The sequence below is a fragment of the Panicum hallii genome, chromosome 9 (genome assembly GCF_002211085.1).
Source record: "Panicum hallii strain FIL2 chromosome 9, PHallii_v3.1, whole genome shotgun sequence".
In the NCBI taxonomy this organism is placed as follows: Eukaryota; Viridiplantae; Streptophyta; class Magnoliopsida; order Poales; family Poaceae; genus Panicum; species Panicum hallii.
In genome coordinates this window covers 67,495,304-67,515,628 of record NC_038050.1, presented here as the reverse complement: position 1 = coordinate 67,515,628, position 20,325 = coordinate 67,495,304, and the positions used below count along the sequence as shown (strand labels likewise).

Here is a 20,325-nt window from a genome sequence, read left to right as displayed (position 1 = left end):
CGGCGCCCGCGGAACACATTTACACACCGCCGGGCGCCGGCGCCGGCCCGTCCATCCGCCCCGATTTGTTTGTCGTCGACACGGGCACAAGTGCGTGCGCGACCCCTATTATTAGCGGTCAAGCACCACATCATCGCCCCGTTCTGCTCGACATAGAGTTGCAGTGGCAGCAACAAGCAGCGTCACTAACCACCAATTTCTGGCTACGCACCGGCAAGCACTCACCAGGCGTAGCAGCAGAAGGCCGCCATTTTCGACTGCAGAGCTTCAGCGACATGGCCATGAGGAAAGGAGCCGGAATCTGTTGCGCGTTACGCTTTTGCCTCCAGGGACCTCGATAACTAACTGTTGTGGTTGATCAAACCGTACGATACAGGTCCTCACCGATCACTACTGGAAAGCACATCTGAAGGTAAGAACCAAGCTCTAGGTGACAATTTCAGTAGGACTGCTGAAAAGATTATCTACCCATGTTAATAGCAGTTGAGAATGGCTTGGTTCCCAACAGCTAATTGTAGGTCAATCCTGACCTTCATAGACCTCGAACCCTCCTCAGCTGAACTAACCCCCAAAGCCCAATCACCACCACGCAGCAGTGTTCAGAAAGGGAAGATCGAACAATTGGGTGAAGCTTGGCCCAAAAAACCGGTCGCCAAATTATGATGGAGGGAGGCCATCACGAAGAAGGTATGCATTCAGTAAACAACATTTTTACTACATGGGCACAGGCCATCCAAACATTTCCTTGGTTATTTCCTACTCGGGATCCAGCATGTGCCACCACTTTTGAAGAAACACACTGCGACTTCCTCGAGCCTCCGGCTTATGCTTATGTCTCCAGGATATGTACATCGGTGGGGAAGCACAGCTGCCACCGTTACATGCCATTTTGTCAGTGACGCCTCTTCGCAAACTTCCCTGCGCTTCAGGTCCCACTTAAGTACCTTTTGTACTTGCTTTGAGCAAGACTCAGCAAGAAGTCGGTGAACATGTGCTCATATCCTGGCATTTTCCCAAAACCTGTGCAGTTAAATAAGTCAAGAAGATACCACCAGGAGATGCTATTCTAAGGAAATTACAATGTCCTAGTATCCGATACAATGTTCTTCTAATGTAAGTATCTTCCAGGACGATGAAACACCACGTGCCATAGCCACACGGCATCATGGTTCTAAGTGCAAGCTGTATCCACAATATTTTTCAGTAATGGGAAAAAGAAGCTTCTCCGGAAATGGCAAGGATTCCTATCTCCATACAATATCATAGAAGTGGCCATAACCATGCACTTAACGATTTGGAGAAGTTAATTCCCAACACCAAAAGTACTTATGTTATAAGGTCCCTTATGGCCAATAACAACTGTATCTGGAGATGAACTAAACCTAATTAGCTAGGCTACCTTTGCCCTGACACAATAAAGATTTGATCATGCAGAAGATATCCTATTGGAATAGTTATGCGTGGACAAAGATAGAGAGAACACTAGAAATGAAGAGGACAAATCCGAGGTATGAATGACAGGGATAACAAAGCAAGTAACCACACCTGGGAAGTAGTTGATGTCAATTATGTAGTACCGATCTTTGGTTCCAAGTTCTCTAATCATATCAACGTTGAACAATCTCAAACCCTACAAGTTTATTGCCACGTCAGGTGAGGAACCAAATGAAACAGATATTTGCAGTTCGAAACAGGAACTGCTCGTACCAGCCGGCTACGAAGCTCCCTCCCCAGTTTCTCTAGAAGTGGTCTTGGAGGAAGCTCTATCATGTATGAGAAAGCTGTGTTAAGTAATGTAAACAAAAGCTCATTTGGTGCACTTGAAAATATGTAACAAGCAAATCACATTATTAGTCATCTATTTTTCTAATTGGCCAAATTTTCCCTGAATTTTAGAATCATGAACTTAAGGATATATTGACCCTTCAATTCATTTTCATTGACAATTCTAATGCAAAATAGCATTTTGAATTAAAGGATCACTGATATTATATTAATGAAAAAGATAAGAGTGACACTGCACAAGTCTCACCTGCAATAAGAGGGTCAAGGTCTGCATCATCCGCACTAGCTGCGGCACATGAAACTCTTGGCAAGCGATAGATGCCAACGTTGTTTAGCAAGTCATATGTGTTGACATCAGGAAGAGAGAACCTACGGACAACTTGTACTGTTTCACCAATGATATAGACCTTAAAGAGGATGCCGCCTGTAGAGGCAACGAATCAGATCCCACATTTCTACTGTTTCAGGGCAAAGTGTCAGGATACTAAAGAAACTTAAAATATAGATGGAACCAGAAAAATCAGAATCTACCATGGTTTATGAATTCCTGTAGAACCAGAGGTGGATCAAGCATTGACAAGGAGGCCTCATCATAGGCAAGATATAGTTCGTGACCTTTAGATGTTCCATCAACAACCAATGGCTTGGCAACTGCAAGAGGTTAAGTACTTTCAGTGAAGCAAATTCCATTTACTAGCTCTGAACATAGCCAATTATTTATGGAAATAGCATAAACGCAAAGCTCCAGCAGCAGAATAAGTTGAAATCTACAGCTGAAAAATAGGCACCCAATATTCATTAACTAGAACAAATGTGATTACTGAGAATGGTAATGGGTGTACACAACACTTTCTGGCATCATGGACCCAAAGAGCTTGTGCAAAGGAAGAATGGAAGCACTGATGGAAGTGAAATTCAGTTGTCAATCACTATTCCAAGGAATGGCCCACCAAACTAACTCATGGATAACCACAGATTAGTGCATCTGCTTTTGAGGAACTTCTATGGCATATTGCTTCTAATTGCTTTTGGGTAGGGTTAGTGTCCAAAACCGAAGTTCCAAATTTCAAAAATGGTTTCAAAGGCACAATAACACTAAAGTCCCACGCAGTTTAGAGATGAAACCAAACATGAGCATTTGAGCCACAACGGAAGGAAGAAAAAAAACATATAAAATATAAAGAACCTTGATGGTAACAATAATATTACAAGACGATCTAAAGCATAGTAAATGGCTCAGACACGTGGATTACTGGGTGCAAAGCCAAAATTAAAAAAAAAAGTCTTGTTTTTTTGTTTCAAACAGTAATTAACCCATTCTAATGTTTCTGGCTTTCTGGAATTCTGCCTGTGCAGCAAATCTATATAAATAAAAAGGTGTGCATTTCAAGAGGACTGCAAAATTCAAGCAAAGAAGCGCAGAAGCTAGTTAACCCAGAACATAAACAACATCGATGGAGCTTGGTGGGGATTGGGAAATAATCTTGCAGCCTAGGTATGGTACCCTGCCCAACGACAAGGAGAGAACCAATCTACTAACATAAGGAGACAAAAAATATAGACTAAAATACTCAGATCAATCAAATATAAAGAAGTAAGTCCAGAAGATAAACCAAATTTAGTGGACCTGATTATTTCAAACGAATCGCTCGCAGGACCACAGCAAATTTCAATGTTCTTATCCAAATAATTGATAGCTTCAAGATGGAATCAATTACCCAAGGGCAAAGTTAGTCCAGCCATTGCTACAGCTGTTGGTATAGAGGATGGATCTTTCGTAATGACCAGCTGGCGTGGGGTACAAACTTCTCCTGCAACATTTCAATGCACATACAATCACATGTTTAGTGCAAACATAGTATGTACTCAGCAAAGTTCAATTAAAGGTGCACTTTCAGCAGTCTTCCTCTTATCACTAGCCGTATACTACATCTTTACAGACAACCATGAAATTTTTTCTGGCAATTCAAGAAAATTGTCCCTGAAATCTCCCAACAGTAAACATAAAGGAATTGAACCGAGACCTTCCAGTTTTCAGTAGCCAGGAGTTAATGCAGTAGCATCATAATTCATAATTTCAAAGGAAGAACTAAAATTGCAACCTAAATTGGATAATTAGGCTCACAATGAATGGAATAAAACCTTACTGGATAACTGAAAAAATTTAAATGGCAAACATTTATATGCCACTATTATGAGCAAAAGTCTCTTCCTTCCTACGACAGCAGTTGCGCAACAATTTGGTTGGAACAAGATATGTGATTGTGTTAATATCCTAATGATCAAGTGGAAGGTAACTTTAGATGATGTAAACATTAAAAACTAAATGAACAGTATTATTCGTTCTAAACCTGTGTGTGATATTACCATAGAAGTTCGACAGGTTCAAATCAGCTACTTCTTCAAGCATTGATTGCCGATTGTTCAGATGCTCGATTGCATTTGGAGGGTCGAGGACAGTAACTTCTGGATGTTCTTCATGGTAGTCCTGCAAGAAAATGGAATAAATTAAGTTAGTAAAGCCATGCAAAGTGGTAATATCAACTTCCAGGCGAAGAAGAAAGTATCACAATTATGATAAGTTGTAATTGACTGATTCAGTATACTACTTGTCACCATTGCAAAACAGAATACTGGCAGCAGCTTTCCCCAGGATATGGCAATGGACAGCTTTAAGGAAATAATAGGGCAAAACGTATTCAGATTTATATGGCATGATCTTACCTCCAGAACCTGCTGCCACTCCTTGCTAGTAATCTGCATAAGGAAGCAAGAACTCTTTCAGAATGATGAATAACATAAGCTGCACAAAATTTTGTTCACAAGAAAGAACGATTCTTCTGCAGAACATGAGATGATCTAGGTCCTATGCAGCTGCATTCTTTTTATTACAATATAAGATAAAATGTGACTGACCTTGTGCAAAATAACATCAAAAGGTCCTTGTTCTGAGAGGGGAAGAGACTCATCAATAGATACAAAACTGATTCCATTCTTCCTGACAACGCACATAATTAAGAAACTCATCAAGCAGCAAAAGGAAAAATAAATGATTGGCAAAAGCCACAGCATTCAATTATCAAAGTACACAAAATATCATAGAAAATATTTAGATAGCATGCCATGAACTTAAAGTTAGCAGCATGCTTGTGCAATAGCATAATACTCAAATCAGAAACTTAAATGATATGTTACAAGGGTGTATCTCCAGAGGCAAAGAAAGGAGTGTTACATAAGTGAAGTACATGGTATCAGAATATTTATTGTTTGAGTCGCGAAGGCCTACAGGGAGAAACTCAATCAAATTTCAGGGAACAAAAATTGTCAAGGAAACCCGCTCAAATTTGTGGAAAAATATTCTCCTTGTCAAATTTGTTTTAATTTGCTTTTCCCACACCCTTGCTTATGTCCATAGCCTATGAAGCATTTTACAAGTGTAAACCGCATCATATCAGAATGCAGTCTTTTACAGCCTCAAGAAATCAGAAACACAAACAGTCACAAAATAGAAAAATAGATCAAGCAGAAACCACTTCATTGTGCATAAAAATATTCTAGCTCTTAATTTTGTTGTTATTTATTAGTAGTCCGCATATGTTCCTTATGTTTGTCACAAATGAAGCAACAAGCAAACAATTGAATCAGCTTGGCTCGTAATCCAGAGAACTAACAAGAAACTATTGTTTGTTGGCGGCCCATGTTGCCATCAGATCTAGCGATCGAGTAAGTAAAGTATATATGAACACAGCAGAGACACCCCCATCAATAAGTTGTCATTTTCCATGTGATGTGCTTATCCACAGGAATATTCCAAACTAGAATCCCAGATACCAATCAACAAGGAATTGCGCGCTTAGGCCCATTCCACCAACTTGAAAACGATATTGTAAAGCTATTGACTATTGAGACCCCCTCATGCGGTGGAACAGTCAACATGGGATGCACATATAGGGCATATCTACAGATGCCATTGAATTCCATAGAAACACCTGCCAGCTGCCTCTGGTACTAGTAAATCATTAACCCAGCACACTTCACTCAGAAGCCACTCTCACTAGCCGCTCCCGCCAACTTTGCGCTCCAGTGGAGGTCCGATTCGATCACTATTTGACTAGTGCATCAAGGAATAGAATAGCATTCCCCTCACCCCATACCGCGGAAATTATAATGCTTTCAAGACCAGAATACTTCCCTTGGTATCACATTAGCCTGTTCATGAATTCTTCTGGCCGGCAAGCACTATGCAGAACGGCATTTAATCAAGACAACAAACGAAAATTTGCTTATCGATCCATGCTTCCTCCTTATCCCTCAGATTATTCACCATTTTCCTCCAACAGCAACATCTTCCAAACTCTTCAGGCTATTTTAATTAAAAGAACAAAACGAAACAATCGCGGAATTCCTTACCACCCGACAACAAATACTAACGAGAAATCTCTCATTCCCCTCTGCATCCCGCAACAATCTCAAATCGCCAATACAAATACATTCCGTCTCCCTGGGCGGTGATCCAGGTTTTTACCTCGCCAGCAGGAGTAGCTTGGGCTGGAGGAAGCTCTTCACCTTCTTCTTCGTGAGGGCGTAGCCCACCACTAGCCTGGGCGCCGTGGCAGCCGCCACCGCCGCGCCGATGAGCGGCGGCGACAGCACCGCCGAGGCCACCACAGCTCCCTCCTCTTCCTGCCCCTCCATCTCGTCCAGAACCTCTGCGTGCAGGCGCATCCCCGCAGGCCCTACACGCTATATCCCTTCGCAAATGGACAAGGAGCGGAAAGGTAATCGGAAGCTTCAAGGTTAAGCCTGCAGGCACGGTGGGTTCCAGCTGGGGGGCGTGATGCTTCGCGCGGGAGAGGCAACTGAAGCGTGGGGGGAAGCGAGGGGAGGGAAAGAGGACACTGGCAGCAAGGATTTGGGGGGCGAAATTTTTGCCTCCGCGGAGCTCTGAATAATGGCGATTGGCGAGACGAAGTGGAAGAGGGAGGAGGAAGAGAGCGGGCGGGTATTTGTAGACGACGAAGGTGGACGGGTGATTCTCTGCGCCTACAATTCACCTGCCGCACGCATACGGCCGTATGGTCATCTACTAGACTACTACAACCGGGTTACTTTCAACTTGCTACAACATGTGTGGTAGTTGTGTAGCATCACCAACAACAAAACCTGCAGTTCTTTTTTACTCACAAGAAATAACTATTTTACGAATGTTAGATGAAAAATCAGTGGAGGATCGTTCTCTCAAACGCTAATGATGCATCTTTATTACCTATCTCTTAACGCTCTTATCCACATTTTTGTATGGATGCCGCCAGCAAAGGCGAGTGGATAATGCCAAATCAAGGCATGTTAAGATTAAGAGGATAGGATAGGAGCTTTCTTTGGCTTTGGCTCCAATGTACTTTGCTAGTGTGGCGCCAACAAGATCTTGATCACTTAGTTCTTGATTCACGACTGTGACAAGTTAGCACGATTAGTGAAAACAAGTGACGCACCCCACCACCCAACATAGAAGAATGACAATTTGTGGGGGTGTGCTCACTCAAAACAACGAGACTGGATATCAATGAGCGAGATAGTTGCACCCTAAAGTGTCATGACAATACGAATAAAAAGTTTAAAATGATTGATAGTTAACCATTGACTACATTTACAAATAAAAGTGTGCCGATTCATTGTCTTCCGAATCACCTAATTAATTTGAAAGCCCCTCTTTGCTAACACCTAATCTTGTGATCACTTGTACGGTTGGCTTCATCAAACTGCTGGAATATATATGTGCTCGTGTACACTCTATAACATGACATGTGGCCCCCTCTCTACTAATTCTGATTCTTTGGCAACAAAATATGCACACAAACACTATATCTATATGTAATTTCAAGATACACTTCCAAGATACAAAAGTATTTTTTGTGAAACAACAGTACAATATTCGACTCATAACGAGGCTCCTTTCGTTTCCCCCCAAGTGTGACTTAATTAACCCCCCTCGTCATCAATTAGTAAATTCGTATTAGGAGAAATATTACGCATAAGAACATAATATAAAACAAAGTTTAAGTCCAGTGGTTTGGCTGGCATGAGCATGGAATAATCATCATTTACTCGTATCGTATGCCATGTCGACAAAGGGTGACAATGCGTTAGAATTTCTGAGCAACTGCAAAACTAGTTTTAACGGAACAGCTGTGACAACTGAAATTTTATCGCTGACCAAAATTCTTCCCACTATATGTTCAACCACTAACACATTACGTTCCTGGGTTGAAATTCAGACGAAAACTACCGTGGCATCGCTACCACTCGAAAGAGCGCATCAAATCAAATTGAAGAAAGAAAAAGGAACTTCCACGCTAGCGAACCAAAAGTCCAACTCTGCTACTTGTACAGTAGTACTACGCCAGTACTGGTAGCCCGTAGTCCGTATTTTTTTCCGTTGAAAAAATTGAAGGCGGGCGTAGGTCTATGGCCTCAAAGATTCCTTGTCCTATTGCCCCTCGTGCCTCAACCGTCCAACTGTCCAAAGATCCGCGTGGTGCGTTTACGCGGCCACGAGGCGGGACACGTGTGGAGGTGGAAGCGCGCACGCTTACGAGCTTGTACCGCGTGCACCCTCTCTGTCAGGTGGCCCCAGCTCCTCGCGATCTACGAGCTGGACGCCACGCACTCACGCAGGCAGGACATGGACCGACTGATATAAAAAAAAGGACACGGACCGACTACGTGTGTGGCTAGCGTGTCCGGGTAAGAGCTAGTAGTGATGATTTATTTTTTTAAAAAAGAGCTAGTGATGATCACTGGTCACCTCCCAGCTTCACGACTTGCTTAGCCATCAGAGCTCTCTGAACAAAGGTCACACTCAACGGCAACAACTGGTATGCTCATGGTGCTATTTGGCCGGCCCAAATTCAATGGTTTCATGCATAAATCTTTTCAGTCTGTACAGATTACAGGTTGCACAACGCTAGTAAAAGAAGAATGGAAAGAAACATCTCAGAAACCGGAAGCTGCATCTATCCTTTTGTGTAGGTTAATTAATGGAAGAATGACACTTCTGCGAACCCCCTTCTACGCTCTTGACCAACGAAAACAAAAGCGACAGGAAACAAAAGTAAACCCCTCTACATGGTACACACAGCTAGCACGTACTGCATCATTCGCTGGAGTTAAGAGCCACCGCGTCCACCACCACCACCACCAGGGCAAGGCAAAATCAGGAGGGAGAGAAACCATGCGCCGCGCACTAGCAACTTAGCATCCTCGGAGCTTCGTGGCCACAGTGGTCAGGACCTTGTCGCCGATGTAACTGCGAAGGAACCGGATGAACTGGTCTTTCTTAATCTGACCCATCTGCAGGAGAGAAAGATTGTGTCATTCAAAGTTTCAGGGCTGCTTAAATCCCCAAGCAATCATAAAGCTGTTCACAGTCGCTCGGAGAGTACCAAATTCTGCATATTTCCCGGATGACAGCTATACCAGTCACAAAACAGCTAGACTAGATGTCACAAAATTGTCCGCGTATAAGCTTGTCAATCAAATGCTTGTAAGGGAAGTAGGAGTAAGAGCTAGAGTGCTAGGCATAAAATTCGTTAACCAAACGCCACAGCTCTCTCTAACCTGCACGCTGATGGAGGATCTAATCTAAACAAGCTATGTGGAAGTTACTAGACAATGATCACCGATTTACCTTGAAGTTGCTGTAGTACTCCTGCAAAATATCGCACTTGTCTGGCACCAGCTGCTCGATCTCTGCAAGAAGCGTCGGGAACATGTCCCGACCCGGCGAAGGCTTCTTCGGCTTCGAGGTCGCTTCCGATGATCCTGAAATCAAACGTTCACCGAGTCATGACGTGCCATCCAAATCACAGCTCCAAACATGTATCTGCAAACGGTTCGGGCAGGACGCTAACCTTGTATCGGCTGCAGCTTGGGGCACTTGAAGCTCACCACGTACTCGGGGAGGACCCTCGTGTTCATGTCCTTGCTCCAGACAACGTACCACTGCGGATTCTCCAGCTTGTCGACGGCGCTGTCGTAGGCGTCGCTGCTGGGGCGGGACTGCGAGGACCCTGCCTGGACAACCTCCGGCCGGCCCATCAGCACGCGGCACAGCACGATGTGTGCCTCGCCGCTCCCGTCTGCCTTGGCCAGCATCGCACTGATCAAACACAAATTCAAAAGGATCGATCGTTAGCTTACATGATGAGCCGCTTAATTGACCGGGCAACATATTTCAGGAGTGTAGTTATAGCTAATGCCCCATGCTTCTGTACAGATGAAGTATACATGCTAGGATAATCAGATATCATCACTCCCTGCTCCCAACTGGTGGCAGCTGTTTTCCCCAGTTTTCTCGCATATACTACACAGCTCTACTTCCATATTTGTTTATCTGATTATTTCCATATACAAATGATCATGTTAGCAATTAATTCATTTCAATAGAAAACGACAACTGATCAGTATCTTCGTGATTAAGCAATCAACAGGCCAAGAAATGCAAGACCTCAGTAATTCATTTCCTAAAGAAAGGGCAACGGAACAAGAAATTTGTTCGGGCTTCAATATGATACGCCAAATTCTACGTTATTACTCCGTAGAATATACATGGCTAGAGGATCAAGACTTCGCTCAAGTTGATATCATAAGCGAAACTACAAGAACCAGATCAGCAATTCCATGATTTAGAAAGGCTAGCTACAAAGAACAGGGACCATGGTCAAAATTCAGCCCAAAAAAAATCTCCATGCGACTTTTTCTCCCAAAACAAGACTTGATGCAACTTGATGCTACAACTATATGCCTGCAATCGATCAAAACCAAGAACTCGAGATTTACCAGAATGGAGACGCCAAAGCCAGGGATGTCGGAACTCACCTCGTGTAGGGGCACTGGGGCGGCGAGAGGTGGAGGCCATCGCCGTGCTTGCGACCGCCGAGCCGCGCCGCGTTGGTCCTCGCGAAACCGCGCTCCACCACGGCGGCCACGTCCTCCGCTGACGCCCCGTACCACGCGAACTTGGGGGTGCCGACGGCGGCGCCGCGCGTGGCGGCGAGGAGCTGCCCCTGCTGCTGGAACGCCCTGGCCCTCGCGCCCTGCCCGACCTTGCGGACCGCCGTGATCACCGCGCCGCGGGACGCCATCCCGTAGCTGAGGAACAGCTTGCTGACGACCTGGTAGTACTTGCCGCTCTCCTCCAGCCTCGCCGCCGCGCTCTTCCCCCACGCCCCGCTCGCCTTCATCCTCTTGGCGGCGGCGTCCTCCGCCCCGCGGCTCTCCCCGGAGCGCTCGTCCACGCCCGAGGAGGACTCGGCCTCGTCCTCCGCCGGCGCGTCGTCCCTCCTCCGCTTCCTCCCGCCGCCGCCCGGCGCCGGGAAGAAGCAAGCCCCGCGGTCGTCGATCCACGCCAGCGCGGTCTCCTCGCCGGTGGCGGCGTCGATCCTCACCATGCGCAGGAAGTCGAACAGGTACGCCCTGCCCCCGCACGCGGCCTCCGCCATCGCCCTCCTGTCCTGGAACGCCCGCCGCAGCTGCCGGACGGCCTCGCCGGCGACGTCCGCCCACCCCCCGTCCTCGAAGCAGAGGAACCTCGCCGGCGCGGCGCTCCGCCGGAACTCCCGCCACCCCCGCAGCAGCGCCGACGGACCGACGGCAGCGCCGCCTCCAGCAACGGGAACCGTGGGCCTCATGACCGCCGCCTCCACGTCGCCGGAGGAGAAGTCCATCGCGTCCGCCGCCGAGCCCGATCGATCTGTTGTTATGAGCTCCGTGGCTGGCGGTATGTCAGGACTCTGGGGGCTCAGGTCAGGCGGCCCGCCGGAGGGGGGCGCGGGAATTATATAGGTTGAAAGATTTGGGGCGGGAGGAGCGTGGCGGCGGCGGGCGGGCGGGTCGGACTCGTGAGGGGCACGTCGAGGCGACGTCGGTGAGGACGTCGGTTACGGAAGCGGGGAGAAGAGGCGCGTGGTGTGCCGCTCGTTTTCTATTTCGATCAGCCTTCCCTGCCAGGAGGCGCCTTTTTAATCGTTGGGCAATGGCGGTTTTGCCCCTGGGTGCCTTGGGGGGAGGTGACTTGGTGGAGAAGTCTAGAAATGTCCAGTTCGCCTCGCAACCGTTTTGTATCTGCCTTCCTTTTCCTCATCTAACTAGTCAAGTGCTTACTTGAATCGGAAGGTACTGTAGAGAAGTTTGCGGAAACTGGTGGCGTAGTGTGTGGACACGGATTTTGTACAACGGCGCCGAGAATTTAGGGTCTGAGTACTAAAATATATCTCGCTAAAATATGAATAATTTTATAAATTTTAGCGCTCGTTTGGTTGAATTTTGAAAAATTAGCACATCAAAATTTATTGGCAAATCAGCATGTTCAGCTCGCCCACGTTTTAGCTGTTATCATTCCCCGCTTATAGTACTTGTATTTTAACATCAAACCAATCGATGGTTAAAACTTTAGCTATCAGATTTTGGCATCCAACCAATTACTGTTATTATCCATATTAGCAAATAAATTTAGCCTACCATAATTTGATAGGGCAAATTTTAGAATCAGACTCTCAGTACAGTGTAACTAGGAGATAAGTTTATCCAGATCCGAGTATGTAATTACCACTACTAGAAATTGACCTTAATCATTGACGATTTATCCTTCATTTATCCATTATTAACCAGCAAATCGAAGATCACCCGTGTCCCAAATGCAGTATTAGCATCCGGCAGTTCTCTTGTCCACGAAGTCGTCAGGAGGTGATCGGCAAAAGCCACTGCTCAACCGCATGAAACATGTTGGATGTACCACCTCTATCCGGTTGCCCAGATTTGGCGCTTGCCGGATTTGCCCTTGCTTCACCTACCTACTCTCACAGTTTCGGATGTTTTCCTTGCATGGCAGGTTTTGCTCCACGCACGAAACGGCGCGCTCCTTTCACTCCGGCGCCCGCTCCCGTTCCCGCCGGCGGTTTTCCTTGGCGCGTAAGGGTTCTCGCCTCTCGTCCGCCCACCCCATGCCGCGACGACTTCCTACTTCTTGAGACGCAAGCACAAGCTGCGCAACCCCAACCTCACGAGGCTTCCGTGGGGGTGGGCCCGGCCGGCAGCGTCCTCTGGCCTCGTCAACCCGCGCTGACCTTGCGCCCCTGCGTTGACCGTCTCGCTGTGAACGGAGTAGTACGTATTCACGTGGAGGTACTGGTACTGTCGTATTTAATTCGGAAACGACCGAGATGGATGGCCGACTTCGAATTGACGAGGCCGCTCGTACTTTAATCCTCCTACCTCCGTGTCGGTCAAGTAATTTCCTTAGTTATTGTCGCGGCACATGTTAGCGATGGTTTGGTTTCGATCAACTTGCTGCTCCAAGCTGGTTTACTTTCCCTTTTCTTCTTCCTCTTCCCTTTCTGCAAGGCTGCAAGCCTGCTTGATCTTGAATGCTCGATAGGGCCGTGACCAGTTCTGGAACCGTCTCACCTGGTCCTCTCCGCATGCCTCTTTCGTGTCCCACCCACTTCCAGCAATCCTGCACCTGCGCCGGGCGTTCATCCTTGCACGCATCACCTGGCCGGCAGGGATGTCAGGAACCGGCCCGGCCGGCGTCGTGGCCTCGTCATCGCGGGCGCCATGCATGGACGCCTGCTCCGACCTGTGGAGGCCCGCAGCGTTCACGCCGTCCTGTTTGCACACAGCATAGCCATTTACAGAAATTGTATGGTTGACAACAGCGATCCAGATCTTTTTTTATATATTATTTGCTCCGTCCTAGCCCTATCTATTTGATGAAGCTTAGCTTAGCGTTTGAACTCGATCGGTTGCGTGGAAAAACATCAGAAGTAAGTAAAGCTGATGCTACGCAACATCATGCCGAAGCAAACCGATCGAGCTTCTGATTTATGCCTGACAAGACAGGGCCGGAAACGTCACCCGAAGCGTGGCGAGTTTAGCGTGCTACGTGCTGGTACGCTGAAAAAAGGATTTTGGCACCGATGCATCAGAGGGTGCGCTCTGGCGTAACGTTTTTTGGGAATCGAAAGTGACGAGGATTGAAACGAAAGAAAACCTACATGTAGCATAGCCAGCTCCGGAGAGATATTTTCTGCTATCCAGAATTCCAGATCGGGCTATAGCCGTCCGATCCGATCCGCCAAGACGATTTTTTGTGCCAGTTTAGTCGAGCCCTCGTGACGCAAGCCGAAAATTCCATCCCTGGCACGTTCCGCTCATTCGACCTTTTTTTTTAAATTGAAAACTGGCAATCACGGTCGAATGCAGGGGACAGCGCGCCGTTGAGTTTTCTACGCCGCCAACGAAAGGAAACCCCAGGCCGGCCGTCGGCGACCTAGCCAGCGCCCAGCGGCGGCTCCCCCGGCCCTTAGTAAAACACCCGGACGGACCGACGATCTGATGGCTGCTGCTGCTACCAATTCGTCTGCTTGCGCGATTAGATTATTATCACAGTAATAACAATTAACAAGAGTCCAGCACGGCCGCTGCCGGCGCCGACCCCCGCCCGACGTACGTCTCGACGACCGCCACGTCCGGCCGGTCCATGCCCGCCCGCCGCACACGTGACGCCCGCGCCGGCCTGGACTGCTGGCTGCCTGGCCCGTGCGAGCGCGGGCGGACGTGGCAGAAACTTAGGGCCTAAGCTAACCCCGGCCGCGGCCTTAACCTCCCACGGTCAGCCGCTCCGGGCCGGCTAATTAGCTGCTGGCTGCTGCTGCTCCAGCCGTGCCAAAAGGGGGCGATCAAAGTGCCAACCGCAACAGTGTTGTGCGTGCTTGGATTTGTTTAGCGAGCGGCTCACTGCGGGTGCAGGATTCCATGCACGAACTCGAGCTCTGATTTGGTTGGGATCAGGTTCGGTTTGGGTTCTTTTTTTTTTCTTTGCGCCCGCCCGGGGACTTTGCTTTGGCGCAAAGCAAAGAACAACGGCCGACCTGCACTGATGCACTGCAAGGGGGAACAAAGAAAACCAGGTGGCAAGTTGTGCTGGATCCGCCCTCCTCTTCTCCAGAATTTGCACGGGGGCCCTTGCTCGTACCATCTCAGCTCTGACATCTGATCTGAGGATGCTACTACAATGCTACTAGCTCAGCAAGGCAAGGGCCGCCAACTTGGATTGCCAGGGGGGGAATGGGAAAGAAAGAAAAGGCGATCATTTGATGACATCTGCAAATTTCTAAAATAAGCATGATGTATAAGGCGGCATTTCCACAAAAAGAAAACCTTAATCCCCAAGTTAAGCTCCCAATGTCCAAGGAAGCCTTCACATGCACTACTTGACTACTGTGTTGGATAAGGATATACTATATAGTTTCTTCTTGCAGCAGGTAAGAGTGTAAGACAAGAGATAGCTAGCTATACATATGAACACACAAAAAATATGAGATATTTTCTATTTCCATAGCAGATGGGCCTCCTATGCAATATCACAGGAAGCAGAGGTTCTTGGTGCAAAGAGATTAAAAGGCGGATTGGGAGGAGAAGGATTAAAGACGACCGAGAAATCCTGCCCGACTTTTGGGTTCTCGTGTGATGGAAGGGGTATTGGCATGGTCAGAATTCCACCTAGTTGACCCTTTTGACGCAACCCCTTCCGGCTCTTTTCCATCATCATCAGCAGACTCCGCTGCGTCAGTGTTGGATTATTTGTATTCCAAGTGCTTATAATAAACCCTATCACATCGAATATTTTGATATCAATTAGAAAGACGCTAATTATAAAACTAACTGCATAAGCCTAGAGCTTATTCGCGAGACGAATCTATTAAGCCTACTTAATTTATAATTAGCACATATTTACTGTAGCATCACATGGGCTAATCATGGACTAATTAGGCTTAATAGATTCATCTCGCAGAAAAACCTAGAGGTTATAGAATTTATTTTATTATTAATCTATATTTAATACTCCTAATTAGCATCAAACATCCGATGACGGGGCTTATAATAAACCCTACAGTAACCAAACCTACCCAAGCAAATTAAGATTTTTGCATGCATGTGCATGGGAGTAGAGTCACCAAGCAAAAGTGCACTTCACTACGAGACTTGACTGCCAAGGCCTAACTAGGTGTTCTTTTGATTTGTCCGCGTAGAGGGCACCAAACAATTTCTTTCAAGCAAGGCTCATAAGAGGAAAGTACTGCGGAGATTGATTCAAGATTGTAAATTTTTACGACAGGAAATTCGATAGGTTTTCATAGCAATCAGTATCTTCTTCTTTTTTTCCCTGTCACGTGTATCTCTTTTTTCCTTTTCTGCAGAAAGCGCACAAGGAATATGCATGCAGAGGTGATATGTCTTCTGGCAAAATTGGATGCCTAGCTATCCTATTCGAAAAATAGAAAACCGATGCCGGGATTGTTTATGCGTTAAGGAAAGCATTTTGGCCCAGCACAGTATATATTGTAAAATAAAAAGACTTGCTGCTCTATCTTCAGGAAAGTTTCTCAAAAGCATGAGCTTATGTAGCAGAAGGATCCTATTCCCCTTTCCACTTGGGGGCTCATAAGCAGTGCTCGACCATCGCTCATGATTTGGTGCCTGTTAGAATTTTTTAAGGGAATGATTTGCTACTTCATTAGTCTCTCTCTGTTGAACTCACTTGGCCCATCTCCCTTTATTTTCTTTGTCTATCTAGGTTCTAGAAAGTTGGACGGAAGAAAAAATAAATGTAGAATCTTTATCTTCATGAAGCATTAGCCCCAAAGGAAGGAATCAAGGAACCATCGAATAAGGACCCGCCAAAGTATAAAGGACGGAACAATGTAGCTGTGAAAATTCTCAAATGTACCACTTGGGGGCAACTTTATTTGTAGATTCATTCTTGGGTATATCCCTTTCTTTGCTCGACTTATGGCGCAAAACAAAATAAAATTGGAAAAACGGACATTCTTAAGAAGTAAGCTACTCCCATCGTTCTAGAACGTTACTTTCTTTTAGGTTTGTCTAAATTCAAGCATTTATCTTTCATAAAAATATCTTTAAAAATAATTCATGTTAGAAAAAATTACATGCTATGATTGTTGGTTTCATGACGAATCTGCTAACATCATTTTTATGTTGCTATGCTTTACGATCTTTTTACTACTCATAGTTAAAGTTAAGAAAGTTTAACTTAAGATAAATCTAAAAGTAGCTAAACTTTGGGATAGAGGGAATACAACAGTTCCCTGCATTTTGCGCTGTATCAATAATCCGGCCACAACAGCTCCTCTCATTTCTGTTCAAAAATTAACTCATGACCACATATTGTCATAAAAGAAAATATTGCCTAGATGAATTCCAACCATGGAGTATGAGCATTGGCTAATGCTCTGGGTTTGATCTCAACTCAAAATGAAAACAAGGCAAAATTGGAGTAGGACAACTGAAGTAAAAAAAAACTACTACCACCGTACGAGACATAAAGATACCTCGTTACGATAGGACGCCTACATAACATTTACTTCATGGACCAACCTATCATATATAATAACGTCATATATAATAATGGTTTCATATATAATCCTAATTCTGAAATTCTTCGGTTCTTATCTTGCTAGTGAAGCTGCTAGCTAGAACCATTTCCCATGGTCCAGCCGAGCGATTCCTTAGCTGCGAATATCTACAGCAAATTCCACAGCCTGGACGAGGCTGAGAGTGTGAAGCTCGGTCGAGATTCGTGGTCGGACGCATAGCGGAGCTCTCGTTAAGTTTTGGATAGGAGTAATATAGCTAGTTTGGCATGAAATTAAACAAGCACCTTGCATACCTAGAGCTCGAAATGGTTGAGAACAATGGCAGATATTTGCATCTGGGAAATATTTGCATCACTATACCTAGAGATCGAGATGCTCTAATGAAATAATTTGGCTTTCTCTGTAAATGCTATGTACCTGCCTTTATGCTGGTGCTAGTTTTTATGGATGATGAGGACCTTGTTGTAAGCGTACAGCTTCAGTGGAAAGCTGTACTGACAGCCGTGCTTCACGTTAGCCGCGCGCAACTCCATCCACATATCCTGCGCCACACGGAAGAGCGCCTCTTCGTGCGGCAGGTTGCGATGCTGGAGGTGGAGGGCGAAGGTGGCGGCGTAGGAGACGGCATCTCCCGGTTCGGCGTTTCTTCAAACACGGCGCGAGTGCCCGCGGCGCCGCGCTGCTGCTCGGGTGTGGCGGGGTCTTCGCTGGTCGAACAGATGCCGTCGTGGGCGGGTTGCCGCGGCGGGGCATGGGGATCCGCTACGGTTCCATGGAGGCGGAGGAAGCGCTGGAAGGGCAGCTCGAACAGGGCGCGGCCAACGGTGGTGCCGCGCCGCCGCGCGAGGGCGAGCAGGTCGTCGCTGCTAGAACGGATGTCTCCATGGGCGCGTCGTCATGGAGGAGGATGTGAGTTGGCGAAGGTGCTGCGGCGGCGCACAGGCGAGCATTGGGAGAGGAGAGGGAGGACGCGCCGGCGCCGGCAGCCGCGGCGAAGCTTTGGGCGAACGCCGACGCGCCTGGTGGCGGGGAACTTTGCAACCGCGTCCTCGGTTAAGCGTAAACTTAGCCGGCTCAGAACGAGCCGTCAGCCTGGGTCAGAGGCTATTATGCGAAAAGAACCATACTTTTATAGTTTTCGTTCAAATACACCCCCAACCGGATCGCGATTAGTAAGATCCAGTTTTGGATGGCTGTTAACCGTCGGATCGACTATATGCGGCTGCGAGCCGCTTCGGGCATAACTGCCGCGGCCATTTTTCTGAAGAGTCCTAAGATTTAAGAAATATCTTCAAAAAAGTCCCTAGTCGGATCGCGATTTCAAATCGTGATCCAATCTCGAACGATTTTCACCGTCGGATCGGATATGTGCAGCTCAGGAGCGGCACAAGGCAAATTGGCAGCGGCTATTTTTCAGAATAGACCCTAGAATTCACATATTCCATAAAATATGCCCCCAAATTAATCGCCATCCAATTTCGGGTGGATTTCAGCCGTCTGATCGTCACTCCACGGCCCAGAGTCGATGGGGAGAAGAACGGGCTGGTGTAATTTTACAGAAACGACCCTTCATTGACATGGCCGGTTAAAGTCTGATGCGAACTGCCGCCACCGCCACCGGCCGGCGACGTGGTGCCGCCGCCGCCGCCGGCCTGCCACCGAAAGATCACTACCACTGCGCGGCGCTGAAGAGAGATTCAGGTTTTCCACTCGCCGAAGGTCGCTATCCTCGAAGTGTGGGGGACGGCCATGGCGGCGCCCTGCATCCTGCGAGCTTGTCGTCGGCAGAATTTCAAACACCAGCAAAATGAGAATCTCTTCCTTATTTATTAAGCAAAAGTCATAAGCGATCCATAGAACGGAAAAATCCGGCATGGATACTGTCAACACATACACCGAACTGAAGAGCTCGTACACGGCTACACGCCTTCCTCTCCGGCCTCTTCCTCCGCCTCGGCGTCCTCCGTGCCGGCGGCCCCGCTCGACGGGCCAACGCGGCAACGCCCATCGCCCGCCCGAACTACTGAAGAAGCCTCAGGTCGTTCCAGTACCTGAAATTAAGACACAGCGACAGGCTCAGACCATTCGTCCGTTGCACAGGCCTTGGTGAACTTGGAGTTCCGCTCACTCACTTCATCATGGCGGCGGGGCCGCCGGTATCGATCTCATCGAGGATGGGCTTGAGAGTGGGGTCCTCATTCATGCGCGGGATGCGGGACTCGAGCTTCTCCTTGTGGGCCGGGTCGGTGAGGCCGCCCAGCATGGTGGCCATGGCGGGGTCCTGCATGAGCGCGCTGCCCAGGCGCCCTGCCATGGCCACGAACTGCGGGTTCTGCAACACCTCCCTTCCCGTGCTCGGCGCCAGCCTGTACTGGACGTACCACCCGGTGAACGGCACAGCCGACGTCGCGTTCCGGACGCCGCAGAGCGCCGCCGGCTGGGTCGTATGGGGGATCAACACGGATCGGAGCGCCCCGGGAGCATGGCCGGCAGCAGCGTGTTCATCGCCTCGCAGGACGGCAACGGCGCGGTGTCCGTCCTGATGACCTACCTGGAGAGCGTGGCGCCAGCCTCACCATCAACACACTCAAACTCGCCGTGCCCGCCGGGCCGGCCGCCGAGTACTCCCGGCGCGTACAAAATGGATTTTGTTAATCAATACCAGATTATGAGTCCATTTGTGCTGTTTCCCGTCAATATACAATATAATCTATTACATTGAAATAAATAAGCAGCTTTCGTAGCTCAGTTGGTTAGAGCACCCGTTTAGTAAGCGGGAGGTCTTGAGTTCGACTCTCAACGAAAGCAATCTGCAATTATTATTTTTTTGCCTGCACTGCACTCTTGCTATCTGCAATTATTTTTTTGCCTGCACTGCACTCTTGCTATCTGCATTTCTGCTACCAGTACAACCAGTGGCTCCCTTCATTGTGACTGATTTGAATTCCTGAGCTATATTGTTCATATGCTCGCAAGAAGCAGTTGAAACCTAAAATCTCCCAAAAAATGCTACTTATTGTCCATAATACATAGAGGAATTTGCTTCACATACGACTGAAACTGTCCAACTGGGTTACGCCGTGGG

The 20,325-nt window shown here is 47.5% G+C and overlaps 2 protein-coding genes and 1 non-coding gene across 5 annotated transcripts; 1 reads left to right on the top strand and 2 right to left on the bottom strand.

Moving 5' to 3' along the window:
* Nucleotides 1–621: 621 nt before the first annotated feature.
* Nucleotides 622–6,821, bottom strand: LOC112875785 (inositol-tetrakisphosphate 1-kinase 2-like). Of its 3 annotated transcripts, none has more exons than XM_025939759.1 (10): nt 6,311–6,821; nt 4,702–4,783; nt 4,510–4,542; nt 4,153–4,273; nt 3,504–3,596; nt 2,317–2,436; nt 2,033–2,209; nt 1,708–1,781; nt 1,546–1,630; nt 622–1,002 (listed from the first exon to the last, which is right to left on the bottom strand). In XM_025939759.1, exons 1-10 carry the CDS (start codon nt 6,508–6,510, stop codon nt 926–928), a joined length of 1,062 nt encoding a protein of 353 aa, XP_025795544.1. In that variant the 5' UTR covers nt 6,511–6,821; the 3' UTR covers nt 622–925. The 3 variants fall into 3 exon arrangements, with proteins under 3 accessions (XP_025795544.1, XP_025795542.1, XP_025795543.1); XM_025939757.1 differs by having other exon boundaries at nt 622–1,020; nt 6,311–6,815; XM_025939758.1 differs by having other exon boundaries at nt 622–1,020; nt 1,708–1,763; nt 6,311–6,809.
* A 1,854-nt stretch (nt 6,822–8,675) lies between these two features.
* Nucleotides 8,676–11,775, bottom strand: LOC112872559 (probable inactive poly [ADP-ribose] polymerase SRO2). Its single transcript, XM_025935591.1, has 4 exons — nt 10,663–11,775; nt 9,696–9,943; nt 9,473–9,606; nt 8,676–9,135 (listed from the first exon to the last, which is right to left on the bottom strand). Exons 1-4 carry the CDS (start codon nt 11,508–11,510, stop codon nt 9,037–9,039), a joined length of 1,329 nt encoding a protein of 442 aa, XP_025791376.1. The 5' UTR covers nt 11,511–11,775; the 3' UTR covers nt 8,676–9,036.
* Nucleotides 11,776–19,974: 8,199 nt separating this feature from the next.
* On the top strand, nt 19,975–20,048 carry TRNAT-AGU. Its single transcript has one exon. It is a non-coding gene; the product is annotated as a tRNA-Thr (tRNA).
* The last annotated feature ends 277 nt before the right edge of the window (nt 20,049–20,325 follow it).